The sequence below is a fragment of the Phyllostomus hastatus genome, unplaced genomic scaffold (assembly GCF_019186645.2).
Source record: "Phyllostomus hastatus isolate PE091 unplaced genomic scaffold, TTU_PhHast_1.1 phas_contig_58, whole genome shotgun sequence".
Classification (NCBI taxonomy): Eukaryota; Metazoa; Chordata; class Mammalia; order Chiroptera; family Phyllostomidae; genus Phyllostomus; species Phyllostomus hastatus.
Window position 1 is genome coordinate 5,423,955 of NW_025333916.1, and position 14,178 is coordinate 5,438,132.

General features: G+C 36.7%; 1 protein-coding gene across 7 annotated transcripts in view; it reads left to right on the top strand.

Moving 5' to 3' along the window:
* The window catches only part of MCTP1 (multiple C2 and transmembrane domain containing 1), a 470,412-nt gene that overhangs the window by 192,703 nt on the left and 263,531 nt on the right, over positions 1 to 14,178 (top strand). For all 7 annotated transcript variants that reach the window (XM_045848268.1, XM_045848269.1, XM_045848270.1 and 4 more), the window contains exon 2: positions 5,166 to 5,280. In XM_045848268.1, coding sequence (XP_045704224.1) covers positions 5,166 to 5,280 — 115 coding nt within the window. The remainder of the gene's footprint in view (positions 1 to 5,165; positions 5,281 to 14,178) is intronic.

Here is a 14,178-nt window from a genome sequence, read left to right on the forward strand (position 1 = left end):
GGCAGGAAGAGACTTTGGGAAGTGCCAGATATGTCTGTAGCGTTGATGGTAGCAATGACTTCACAGGGGTATACTTACCCCAAACTCATTGAGTTATACACAGCTTTTTGCATATCAATCATACTTCAATAAAGTGGTTGGAAAATAGAAACACACATGTAAATGTGGAGCATGGCAATTAAGGAAAAAGAGAGGTATATTTGAAGTTCTGATAATAGTCACTAAATAAATGTTAAATTTGAAAACATAAAAGATTTAAAATGATAAAGTTTGTATGAGAACTATATGAGTGCCTAGCATTTCAGATACATCTTTCCTAATATATCCTTACATTTGGTAACTAAATAAGTGTTTATAAAAAGGTACTTTATAATTAAAAAAATTATATTTCTAGTATCCTTCCATAATTGGCCTACCAGTTTTCTTGGAATCATTTCAGTGAACCTGAGGAGAGGTGTCTCTCTAGATCTATTTAAGTTCTATACTTCCTTCTTTTACGGAGTTGGAGATATTCTTGGAACTGGACACAGTAGTGGCCGGGAACTTGCTTCTCCACTCATTTCTGCTTTCTACTACTGACATTACCATCCACCCAGAAGCTCAGCTCACACTTCTGAGTGACTCATCAATCCATTCCCCGTATCTCCCACATCTTGTCAGTTGACAGATGCAGCTGATTGAGTCTCCTCAATATCTCTCAAATTCATTTTTTATTTCCATCAACACTGACCAGATGAAGCCCTTATGATTTAAACTGCACTTTTATAAAACCTTTTAAAGTTCTATATCCACAAGATTTCTCTATTCTCTTCTACCCTACAAAGAAAAAAGGCCCAGTTTTGTTCATCTCTGTAATCTAAGCACTTAGTCCAGAACAAGAAAAATGAAAGATGGGCAATAAATATTGGTTAAATGAGGCCTGGTTATACGGCTTCTCCCTTCAAAGCCTGTGATGGTTTCCTGTTGCCCATGGGTTGAACACTCCTCAGCCTGGCATCAAGGTGCACAAGCTATCCTTTCCACCTCAGTGCTCATACATTCATGTGATGCACCCTCTGGGGACTGCTTACCATTGGGACCACATAAATATTCCCATTCTCTCTTATCAATGTTTGTATATTCACACCCTGCTTTGTTGTCATCTCTATGAGGACTCCTCAGAATCTTCCCCCATAATTGTTGGCCTTTCCTGCTCTCCTGTGAACATAACTCCATTATAGCACAGTCTGTCTTTAGAGCTTTTGAGTGGACAGTTTCATTTTTGGTGCCAATTTTGAATAATTGGTAATGGCAGCCTAGAGCACTATATTGAGAAAGGTTCTAAGGTTATACTTAGGTTCCTCATGAAAGAAGGTGCTAAACCACATTAAATGCCATAGTTGGGCACAGAAAAAAAAGAACTAACTGCCCGTGGAGTAGCCAACTTTATTATAGATCCCCATGTATGTGCCCACTCTGCTAGATCATGTGTCCTTAGAGCCATATTTCCCTCCTCATAGCCTCTATAACAGTTTATGCTTAGTTGATCCTTAAATACTCTGTTCCTCAATTTTAAAAGTTTGCAATCTAACATGGCAAATATGATATTTGTGATAGAATGTGATAATGGACAAAAGAATATAAAGTGCTAATAAAATGGTCCTTGAAGAGTAGATAGGAAGACATGGAGAACAAGATGGTGGAGGCAGCATATGAGATCTGTCTGGAAAAAGTCCAACCATTGTTAATATAATAAGAACAGTTTTCATGACATCAGTGTAACCTAGAAGCCAAGGAGAGTCAACTGGAATGCACATGCATGAACAATGATGATTTCACTGTACTAGTCAGTGGGGGTGATAGATGTCGTTGAGTGAGCATGTGTACTGTGTGACCATCATATTCAAAATGAGTGAGTAGAGCAGTGAATCTGCATCACATTTTGTGTTAAGCTTGAACATTCTCTATGTAAATTATTCAGATAATTCAGAGGGCTGCACCTATGGGCAACTGGTGATTGGCAGCTTCATCACAACAATGCACCTGCTCATGCATCACATCTTGTGCAGAGTTTTTTGGTGAAACATCAACTCACCCAGGCCCTCCTACAGCTCAGATTTGGTACCCTGTGACTTCTGACTTTTCCCAAAACTAAGTCACCTTTGAAAGGAAAGAGATTTCAGACCATCTAGGAGATTCAGGAAAATACACCAAGACAGCTGATGGCAATTGGGAGAACTGTGTGAGGTCCAAAGGTGCCTACTTTGAAGGGGACTGAGGTGTCATTGTCTTATGTACAGTGTTTCTTGTATCTTGTGTATGCTTCAATAAATGTCTCTGTTTTCCATATTATATAGCCAGATACCTTCTGGACAGACCTTGTATATCCAAAGGAAATGATATCAGTACCTTGGAGAGATATCTGCATTGCTATTCATTACGGCATTATTCATAACAGCCAAGATATGAGAACAGTCTAAATGGCTGTCATCAGATGAATGGACAAATAAAATGTGATACACACATACATATACACACAGAAAATGGAGTATTGCATAGGCTTTTAAAAGCCAATATATGAAGTCCAGTGAAGTAATCTCTTAACAAAGTGTTAAATTCTAAAACAGCAAAAGTGAAAAATCTACTATAGTTAAAATTCCTTTTGAAAAGTCCTTAACCAGCCCATAAAGAGGGAAGTAGGAACCAGTAAAGGGGGACAAATATATGGTGATGGAAGGAGACTTGACCTGGGGTGGTGAACACACAATGCAGTGTACAGATGATGTGTTATAGAACTATACACCTGAAACCTAATAATTTTATTAACCAATGCCACCCAGTAAATGTAATAATATTAAAGCAGGTATTGTATGAATTATTCACTCAAGACTTTAAGAAGCACTGAACAGAGCAGTGAAAGCTATAAAAATATAAATATCTAAACATTCAAACTTTTTTATTTTTAAGATACCTATCAAAACACTAAAGAAACTTCTCCCTTCCTATAGATTTTATTCTGTATTTTTTGAAAAAGAAGTTAATCTATCTACAATTAGTATTTATTAATGGTTTTATTTTGAAATAATGTATATAAAAGAACCTAATGAAAGGCTTGGAGCATACTTGTAGCTTAACAAATGTTTGCTGGATTTGAATTTAAATTTGCATATTAATTAGACCCACTTACAAACAGTTCTTTGAAAAGTGGTTTAGAAGACCTTGGTTGCTTTCTCTCTCTCCACCATGCATCTTCTGGGTGGCCCAGTGAACTGCTGGTACTCTAGCTCTTTACACTAGTTTCAAGACAACTTATCATAGTTCAAGAAATGTATATGAAGGGAGATGATATTTTTTGCCAATCAAACTAGAAAATTAGTAACAACTTATGTTGGCTAGGATATGGGAAATAGGCACTCTTGTGCCTTTCAATAGGAGCATGAACTATTTAAACCTTTGGGAAAAAGTTTATATGTCTTAAGAGAATTAAAGCACAGGTCCCTATAGTGGCAAATACTGAAACCAACTCATATATTCATCAGTGGGGAGATAGTTAAAGAAATCATGGTGTTCCCACACTGGAAAATTATGTACATAAAAGGGAACTAGATAAATCTATGTGTTGTTAGAAAAGTGTCTATGACTGAAGTTAAATAAGCTATGAAATAATAGACAAAATATAATACTATCTTTGTTAGCAACAAACAAAAACTGAAAACTCAACCACAAAAAATAAACCTATGTGTATGTGTATTTGTTTGTATAAGAATACGGACAAAAGTGTTGGATGATATATCCTATATTGTCACACTTGGTAACCCCAAGGAGGAGGGGCAATTAGATGTTTGCAGGAAGAGTGAGGCAATCATTGTAGCTTTTGCTCCTTGGTTGTTTGAAGGCCTGATCCAAATTAGTAGTAACGATAAGTAAAAGACGAAGATAACTGGGGATGTAATATGGAAATGGAGTGGATGGAATTTGGTAACTATTTGAATGTGGTGGAGAGGGAAGTGAAGAAATCAAAGCCAGCCTGCGTGACTGGGGGATGATGCTGTCATTCACAGCAACAGGGATGTCATGAGAAGAGAATTCTATTTTACTATTACCAGAGGAGAAATGATGAGTTTGGGTTATCAATCAAAGTTGTGCTATTTCTTATTTTAAATGATAATTTCTCCTATAGAAAAGATCTTATCATGGTCTTGAAACCTCCAACAAAATGATTCTTTATAGTTGTATTTCATGTAAACATTGGAACTGAAAGAGCCAGACTGGTGTCTAATATTTTATCTTATTCATGCATACTATTCCAAAACAAAACACCACTGATTTTTGAATTGGAAAAGAATTATAATAATTTAAAATCATCTCAAACATGTGAAAAAAGTAAATTTTTCTGCTGTATCAAAGTGGCAGAAAGTATAAATTATGACCTATATAATTTTTATGATATGTTTCTATTGTGTTATTTTAATATAGTTACTCCTCTTCAAGTGGGTTTGTAACTCAATGCCTATTAAATAAACAGTATATTGTTGCTCAAGATATTCCATAGAGGTAACCTTGCAAAGATATTTAATTCTAGAAATAGCTTGTGTACTTTTATTCCATAGAAAACAGCATTATATATTGCTTTTATATTTATATTATTTACTTGCAAAAACTATTTAAATGCTGTGTGAATTTATTTCTGTACAATTATGTCATATTTTATGTTGGGGCTGAGATAGAAGGATGTAATTCACCTACTTGAGCCCTTTTGCATGAAGGACTTAAAGTCACCTGCATAAATCATTTTAATTTTCAGCTTAGTTATGTGGCAAACCAAGTGTTCTTGGATACCTTTATTTTCCGTTCATCGTTAATTGCATTTTTACCTCAGAAACTATTCCTGTGTTGGTCCTTCTCAGTTGAATTACGTGGGGCTTTCCAGGGATAGTGTTTTTCTTGTTCCATTTGTTATTTCTAATTTGAATTGAAACAAGAATTCCCACTACTGCCAGGTTTTTATTGAGTTTAATGAATTTCACGAATTTCAAACCTTCAGAGAATTGGGTGATTATGATATATGAATTCACAAATTGGTTTGTTTTATTGAATACTTCTTATAGTTTGAGTTAAACTATATATGGCCCCCACTGGAGGGAAATAGAACAAAGATAATATTTTGTATATTTGTCACTTCCCAGAAAATAAATACTTCTGGAACCAGTAATGCAGATGTCCCTCTGGCCGATCCCGGAATGTACCAGCTGGACATTACATTAAGAAGGGGTCAAAGTTTAGCTGCCCGAGACCGAGGAGGTAAGGCCATAAGAACACCACTTGGAAGCTTATTCTGTGTGTTTCTCAAAAAACTGTTTTTTATGGTTGCTTAAATTTAAACAATTAACTATGGTATTATAATTTTTAGAATGTTGGGTTCAGTGATATGGTTTGAAACATTATCTGACTCCTGTGACTGTGGATGAAGAGTCCATGTGTTGCAAGTGCAAACACTTCAACTGGTCCCAACCCAGACAGCAAGGTCCCTGCAAAACTGCTGACAAACTAGGCTGTGCATTACACATAATTAGTGACACAACAGGTTAAGTAGATGAGACACGTATTTGAAGCCTTATCAGAAGCACCTTTTGGCAGACCTGACATTTTTTTTCTGAATTGATTTGCCCAGTTGAATCGGATAAAATTGCAGAAACCATGACTTTGGAGACTCTCAGCAAGTGATTTTCTGAAGCTTTGTTGGACCTGGCAGGTAGATTAAACAGGTCTTTGTAGGCCATAACAAAGGAAAAGACAAAGCAAATATTCCTTAGATCCTGGATTCCATACCCCAAGAAAATCTGATGAACTACCTTGGGCTACTTTAAGGACTCTTTGAACCCAGGTTAAAGGCAGGACCAGAAACAGACCCTAAACAGACTGTGTAGAATCATTTGCACATTTCAAAATATCAGCTACTCAGCATGTGGAGACTGAGGGTTCTGAGGACCTGCATTCCCAAAAGAAAGCTGAATTTGGTGTAATTCCTCCCACAAGAAAGGAGGAGAGGCCCCAAGCTTCTAACTCACTGTCAGAGAACGTGAAGAGTGTTCCTGGCATTCCATAATCTGGTTTATCTCCTCCAGTCTTATGACATCCATACTTAGGGAGTGGAAGGAAACAACTTAGAACTCTAGTTTGGAATTTTTGTCTCCTGTCCCTATAAGAATAAAGTAGAGACAATGATATAATAGTGTTTTTACACTAGTAACTATACAAATAATGGGTTTAGCTTTTAAGTAAAAACTAGCCAATATCAGAACATTCTTAATAAATGAATGTGTGATTAGAATATAGAATTTAAACACATGGGGAAAATTTTGAAAATTAAACATCAGATTTAGTAACTGAGGACAAATATTTGTTGACTTGAATCACTTGACCCAAATGAAGTTATAGTTAGATCAGGAAAAGAAAATAATGCTAGTAACATAGTTTTATTTTGCTATATTTATAGGACTTTTTTTTAGTTTTTAGAGTACTCTTAATTCCATTACATAGGCCAGATATCAAGGCATCAAACTTCATCCTAGGTGCACCCGCCAACAGCAGTAATGCAGGTGCACACAGCGATTTCTCACAGTGTTGCTTGTGAGTATGAACTGCCCACCGATGGGATAGGTGCCTGAATAAACCCAGTAGACTGACATGATGAAGTACCATAAGCTGTAAAATAAGGAATAAGGAAAATCTCTAGTAATCGATATGGAAAGAGCTACAAGACATATAATTAAACGAAAAGGTGAAGTGCAAAAGAGTATTGACAATATGGAATGTTTCATGTAAGAAAGAAGGGATTATAAGAAATTACGAATGATCTGCTCATTTGCTCAAAAAGATATATCAGAGGTAAACTCCAGGAACTAATGAGATTAGTAACATAATATAGGTAAGTACAGGTGTCAGGAATAGGGGATGGAATGGGGTAAAATGAGGAAGTGACATTTCTCTGAGTAAATCTTCTTGTATAGTTCTAACTGTTTAATCATGGGAATATGTCAGCACTGAATGAATGAATGAATGAAAGAAATAAACTAGGATGTGAGAGGAACTCAAAATGGAATATAACTATAACCACACCTCAGGGGATAGGGAATAAAATAATCTAAGTGGTTATGTAAAACAGTATTTGGATTAAACACTATAAAACTCAAGACAAAATGACTATATATAAACAACATACTTTAGAGCATGAGTGTCAGTTCTGAAACTACTTATTGTGTATGCTAAGAATGAGCAAATAAGTAAATGTATTGTAGATGAGTGCCAGGCTTCTTACTGTTGGAGAAAGAAATTACAATATACAATAGAGGAAAGCTGGGATGAAATTTCTGTTGTTTAACAGGTATTAGTATGCATTAATAGATTGATATATAAAAATTAAAATGGATAGAGGTGTGTGGGAGTGTGTGTATGTGTGTGTTTTCTAGATCTGTCTGCTGAGAGACCCTAGAAGCAGTCTCAAAAGGCATAATGATAAAGTAGTAATCAACACACCTCAGTCCCAGATCTTGGTTTCTAAATACAATTTCCCCAAGAAAAGGAAGCAGGGCTCCTGGAGAAATGGTTGATTGCACACCTGGAGCAATGAAAGTACAAGATGAGCCTGGAACATTCTTCAGTGCCAGAAAGTAAGGAAGTCTCCAAAAATTAATGGTAGAATGTCAAAATGACATAGGAGCCAACTTAAAGAAGCATCTAATGACTGCAGCTGAAACAAGTTCAGCAACAAAATAAGTAATAGCAATAATAGATTATAAGCCATAGGATAATATAAGTATCTATGACTTATTACTAGTAAATAAACAAATAAATAAATGGGAGAGAAGGCACAGCTTTTCCTCCTAGTAGAATTCCAGTGTAGAAGGAAAAATAGAAATAGAGAACTGTCCTTTAACAAACACAGTAACAGTTGTAGCAGGCAAAAATCATCAATTGATGCTAAATATGTAGGTGCAAAATTATGGTAAAAACAGGATATTTCCATCATTTCAAAGTATTTCCCCACAAAATGCATATATGAAGTACAAAGAGGAAAACAGTAATCTACAGCGGAGAAACTAAGAAAACACCACCTTTACCAAGTGATCAAAGTTAACCAGCAGTGATGAGGCAGACAGACACTGTGGACCTGCTGATATGAGGTACTGAGACAGGCGCATCATGTCTGTGGGATTCTGGTGGTTGTATGTACAGTCAATGTAATCTTGAGAAAACACCACTCAAAGTCTGGCAAGACATGAGTGCAGTTGTCTGAACCAACTAGCAGACCTTTGGACAGGGCGGGCACGATCATGTTCCCCAATTGTATGTCTGCATGGCACTGTGCATGCACTAGTCTCTTTCTTAAAGGAGCAAATTGTTCTCTATAGATGTCTCTGCTAAAAACAGGAATTGTATTAAGGTAGAATGAGAGGGCCAGGTTCTTAAGAAAAGTATTACTTTGTGGAAGTGAGAACATCCCAAAGTGTTTAAAATGCAAACTTCAATTCATCTTCACTATTTTACTTACTTGCCCAGATTCATGATGTTTTTATTGGGTGGATACGAGAAGAGAAACTTAAACAGGGGAAACAACCTGAGTTAAGTTTGAGATTGATTAAAATTTATCTTAGATCCACCTGTGAATAACAAATATGTTAAGCATATGATTATGTAGGTAATATTGGAGCACTTTAGGTTTGTGAATTTATGTATATGTAATTATATGCATATAGGATAATTAGATGGAGATAAATTAGAGTGATAAAACCAGTTGGGAAGTACTGCAGTTATGTAGGAGTATAGTTTTGACGATCTGAACCATAATTATGGATGTGGAAATGGAGAAGGAAAGGAAACTATGAGAGATGGTTCAGGAGAGCATCCAGTAGCACCTGAGATCAATTGGATGAGGTGGTTCAAAAAAACTGTTGTGATTTTAAGGCTGATGGTGCCTAGGAGCCATGTGAATTTTGAAAGATGAATGTAAGAAAAAATGTTTATATTACATTGTAATTAGAAAATATTATACTCTTTTACATTCACTACAATAACGCCCTCACCTATTGCTCAAAAAAACCAAAATCCTAATATTACCCCTATGTCTCATATTACCCTTGTACAGAATAGTGAAAGAGAACGTATTGAGTTTTTTCTAGACTGTTGCTTGAACTTTGCACCTCCATCATCTCCCTTTATATGTAATAGTCACTGAGCTGGGCTCAGCAGTTAAAACTGTCCATTGTTCTTCCATTTTTATAACCTGTTTTGCAGAGGAATAACCAGATGACTTCTTGGAATGGTACTGCCTTTTCCAAAGTTTTACTATGTCAGCTTGATGGACTAGAAAGCAAGTGGTCTTGGGGAGTCTGACCACATAATTTCAAAGCCAAGTTCAACATTATATTAGCTGTGTGACTTTGAGATCTGCAGTTTTTCTGCTGTAATTATAGGGTTCTACATTTAGCAAATAAAAATACAGGATGACTAATTAAATTTGTATTTGAGATAAACAGTGCATTCTCCTTTTAACTGAATTCCTTGTTCTGTTTGGCAGCCCTGTTACAATTGTCATGTGTAGTTAATATCTGAAAAACGCCATTTATATTCTAATTGGTTTGGGCCTTTCAGGACCGTATTATCACTTATCACATGTTGAATATAATGTCTTGACATGATTTTTTGTATTGCTAGAAAAATACGAGTAATCTGTGTAGCTACATTTAATGATAGCAATTCCCTACAATTTGATTTCTTGAAATTTGTGTCTTGGAAGATGTTTTCATTTCCTAGGGCTGCCTTAACAAATAACGATAAACTCGGTGGCTTAAAACAGCAGAAATTTATTATTTCATGGATCTGGAGCACAGGAGTCAAAAAAATCAAGGTGCAGCAGGAAGACACTCTCTGTAAAGGCCCTTGGGAAGAGCCCCTCCTTGCCCCTGGTGGCCCCAGGCATTCCTTGGCTGTGGCAGCATCACTCTGATCCAGCTTCGCACGGCACTTGCTCTGTGTCTCCCTGTCTCAAATCTTTCTCTCAGAAGAACATCAGTCATTGGATTTAGGCCCACCCTAAATCCAGGATGGTCTCATCCCAAGGCTCTCAGCTACATCTATAAAAGCCCTATTTCCAAATAAGGTCACATTCACAGGTACTGGGGTTTAGAACTTGAACATATCTTTAGGAAAACCCATGTCCACCCACTACAGAGGACAGTTGATTCTCTTCACATGCTCAGAACAAATTTAAACTTCAGAAAAGTGATCTATGTAAACCAGTTCATTGTGATGCTGTTAACAACAATGTTAGAAGTCCCTGCATTGAGGAGAATTAGCGTATCTCAGTCGGTCCACTCTGAAACTCCTAATGTCCACTCTGTGATTTGATGTGTCAAATGCTAAAGGGAAGTTCCCAAGTGTTCTGAGAACAATGTTTTCAAGTTGGTTAAGAATTATAGAAATCTGGGGCCTGGGGAAAGATGGAGAATTTTAGAAGGCTATCCCCTGCCAGGCTTCACTTTTCTCCTGGTTTAGTGAGACCTCACCAACTGAGAAATTATACCAATCAGAATATAGCCAGATCTGAGAATATGAATTGGAAAGCATTTTTTTTCAAAAATAAATCAACTTGATAAAACTGAAATATATTCAGTATTCTAAGTGTAAACAAAGCCCATTTCAAGTCAGGAGCCCTGCCAGCAATCTTGTCATTAGAATGTAATTTAGGAAAGCTCTTAGAGAGTTATTCTCTGAGTGGGTAAGGCACAGTAACGTTTCTAGTGCATATTATGCATCAGGCATGCTATTTGGAGTTTACACATATTTCCTCTCCTCTAAACAGGGTTGGCCCTAAGAGCAGCTGCCACCTCAACACATTCACTCACTGTTTGGTGTGTAGGGTCCCTTTGGTTTTGGCCCTTGTGGATTTCCTTTATGATCCAATGGCTACATGTCCTGGTTTACCTGGGGGTGATTGTCTTTTTTTTTTTATCCTGTTGACTGGCATAATTTTTACTAGTGTTCCATTCAGCTCTCACAGGGTCCCAATTCTGAGACATAGTACATACTGATGCTTCCTGAAAAATAACTTTAATTTTATTAAAGTTGATTAGAAAATTAAGCATTATGAGTGTTCCTTTTTTCTCTCTCTCTCTCTCAGAAGGAGATGCAGCTTACATCATCAGAGAAAAGTTCATTTCTGAGCAGATTTGAGAGACTTCTAACAGCTACTTTGTGTTGCATTTTTGTGTTAAGATCGTGAATTGGAGGTGTTGCTAGTCAATAGTTTTGGGCATTTCTTACAGATGGTAGAATCAAGTGTAGACTTGTTTTACCCCATACAGACACAATTATTTATGTATATGTTAATGTGATTCCTTTCAGCAGCCTCCTACCACTGGGAAAATTTTTAAATAATCATAGTGACTCAGTTTTAATGATAGCAATTTCCTATGGTCTATGAACTTATATATATATAAGCTTCTGCAGAATACCAATATTCTGTTCTATTTTTCCTGTATTATTTTCATAGATGCAAAAAACACCATTCATTGACACATGAAGATTCCCTTGTTGTACTTTAAGTTAGAGCCATACAATTTATAAAACCTGAAGATGACCCTCTAACTGGAGATTTTATAAAAGACTCTAAGACTGAGCTATGGTCCTAGAAAGCTTTATATACTGGTCTTGACACTTTATTTATTCTGATCCAGAAGCAGGGAGTGCAGTGGCCCTTCTCCAGGCTGTCTACAGCACTGCACATGTGGGGGTATTCCTACCTTTGAAATTCCCAGGACTGGCCCAGGGATGCCATTCTTCACCAAATGGGAATCTGGAACTTCTTAAGCCTTAGAGCAGGTACTACACCAGTTTCCCGAAGAGACTCTGAAGGCGATGTTTCCACATATGAAATGAAGTCATATCACACCTAATTAAATAATACTTACTTTTGTATGCTGTTTCTTATACTCTTATGGTAACATATTTGTTTTGCTTAATTATAGTTAGATAGGGCAAGAGACCAATTTTTATTGAACCTTTGCAAATAGCTACATTGCCATGGAAAGCAAAGGGACCCAGGAAAGGCACTGTGCATATCTGACACTGTTCTCAGCAGTTCATAGATAAGGCCAATCAGCACGCATCATTGCCTTAAGAATCCGCATAGACTTTGCCAATGGTGGTTTTTTGAGATATGATTTGATTATTTATAGATGAATTTCATTTAGAATAAGTATAATTTAATTCAACAGCTCTGTTAACAAAGGATGGTTTAAGCTTAACTCATTTTAAAAGTTGATCTGAGTTCATTTATTAGGTGTTGTCCTTAAATTCACCTGAGGTTAATTAGCTTGTATTCATGGTTTGCCATATTTAGACTTCTTAAAGGATATGTTCCTCACCTGTATAAGCATAAAGGAAGTTTTACAAGTATATTTTCCTGGTTTGAGATGTATTGTGCCCAAAGGAAGAAATATCCTCAGGAATTTAGTTACGTGTTCCCTGAAATCAGATCATGAGACATATACAAAATTACCCTTTTTATACTTTCTGAAAGGTCAATTGGTACAATATTGATGCAGACACCAGCTTGCAGTCTCCAAATCATTATGGATGAAATGAGACATTCACACGGACTACTGAGTCCAATGGAGGAAAAGGGACAGCATGGCTTTTCTCTCAAGGGGAGCAAAAGCCGTGGCCCTTGCTATGACCGGCCTTTATTGGGTTTCTCGGCACATTACATGATGGTCCTCATTTACTATGCACAGGTTCGCTTTAGGTGGTTACCTTTTACAGAAAACAAAGGAGCCAATGCTGCTAATCACACCACAGAAGAGGGATATTTGCAAATGAAAAGGCAAAAGTGGTTGAACCTGTCACACTCATCCTTGGAAGGTTTAACATGGATTTTAGGAAGTTACTTTGCAGTAAATGTCCTCAATTCGGGATGAGTTTTTTAGCAAGAGCAAGACTCAAAGCAGCCTAGGTACATTGCAGGCCTGATTCCCCACGGGAGAACTTATCCGTGGGCGTGGGTCCTGTGCATCTCTGAGTGGGAGCTGAGCCCATGCCGCACAGAATAGTCTCCTACACAGTATACCAGTTAAGAATAAATTCATATGTTTGGTACAATTCTTTGATACAACAAAACTTATATAAGGATATAGGCCAATTGATTAAGATTATTTTAAGATAGGGCATTCATTCTAACTAGCACTAATTTAGTCTTCTAAGTTTGGGGTTGGAGAGACGAGAAAGGAGTGAAGGGGTTTGCCGTGACTTATTATACAATAAACCATTAACATAATACCAACGATGTTCTGAAACAAATAACTACAATTAGATGTGTTAAATTTCACAAAGTCCCATGTCTTTTCATGCTGATACTGGGTTAACAGTCCACTTTCAGAAAATCATCTGTCTTTGGACCAAAATAATTCTAGAAGTTCCAATTTTTAAGACCTCTAGTACAGTCTATCAGGTATTTAGTCGAGGTGGTAATGTTGATTTACATTTGGAAACTGCACCTGTGAATTTATTCTTAGCACCTCAACAGTCTTTTGCACCAAGGCCTGAGACTGGCTTTTTCTCATAATTTTATCAGAAGACACAGTGTCTGATCTGTAGCTAATAGTGGGGACCTTTAGGCCTCATGAGGGGAGAACATAGGCCGCTGGTTGATGCTAGTCTCAATGCATCTGGTTAATTTATTTCAGAAACCAATATCAGAATGTAAGAGAGTAGACTCTCCTACTGGAAGTGAGTACATAAGCAATTGGGCATAACTGTAATAGGTGATAATTGCCCTGAGGGGAGCCATCTATTTTAGATAGTGGAGACATTTGCAAATCCCCAAAGCCCCACAATTGTCTCCAATTGATAAAAGGATTTTAAAACTACAAATAAAATCTTCCTGGAAGTAAATTTACAGACAACCATTGTGTCACCCCTTTTGACTATATAGGGCATGTAACAGCGTATCAAAGAATATTTTCCCAAAGAAGAATAATATAATCCTTGTTAAAGTCAATTGTTAAGGTAAGTTGGGCTTGTCTTTTTATTTTGAAAAGTTTTTGTTATCCCATAAAACAACATTCCATGCAATTGTGACTGTTAAGTTTAACTAAACATCAAACTTTCAAGGCTCTCCAAGGCCACACTGATACCTCTTCA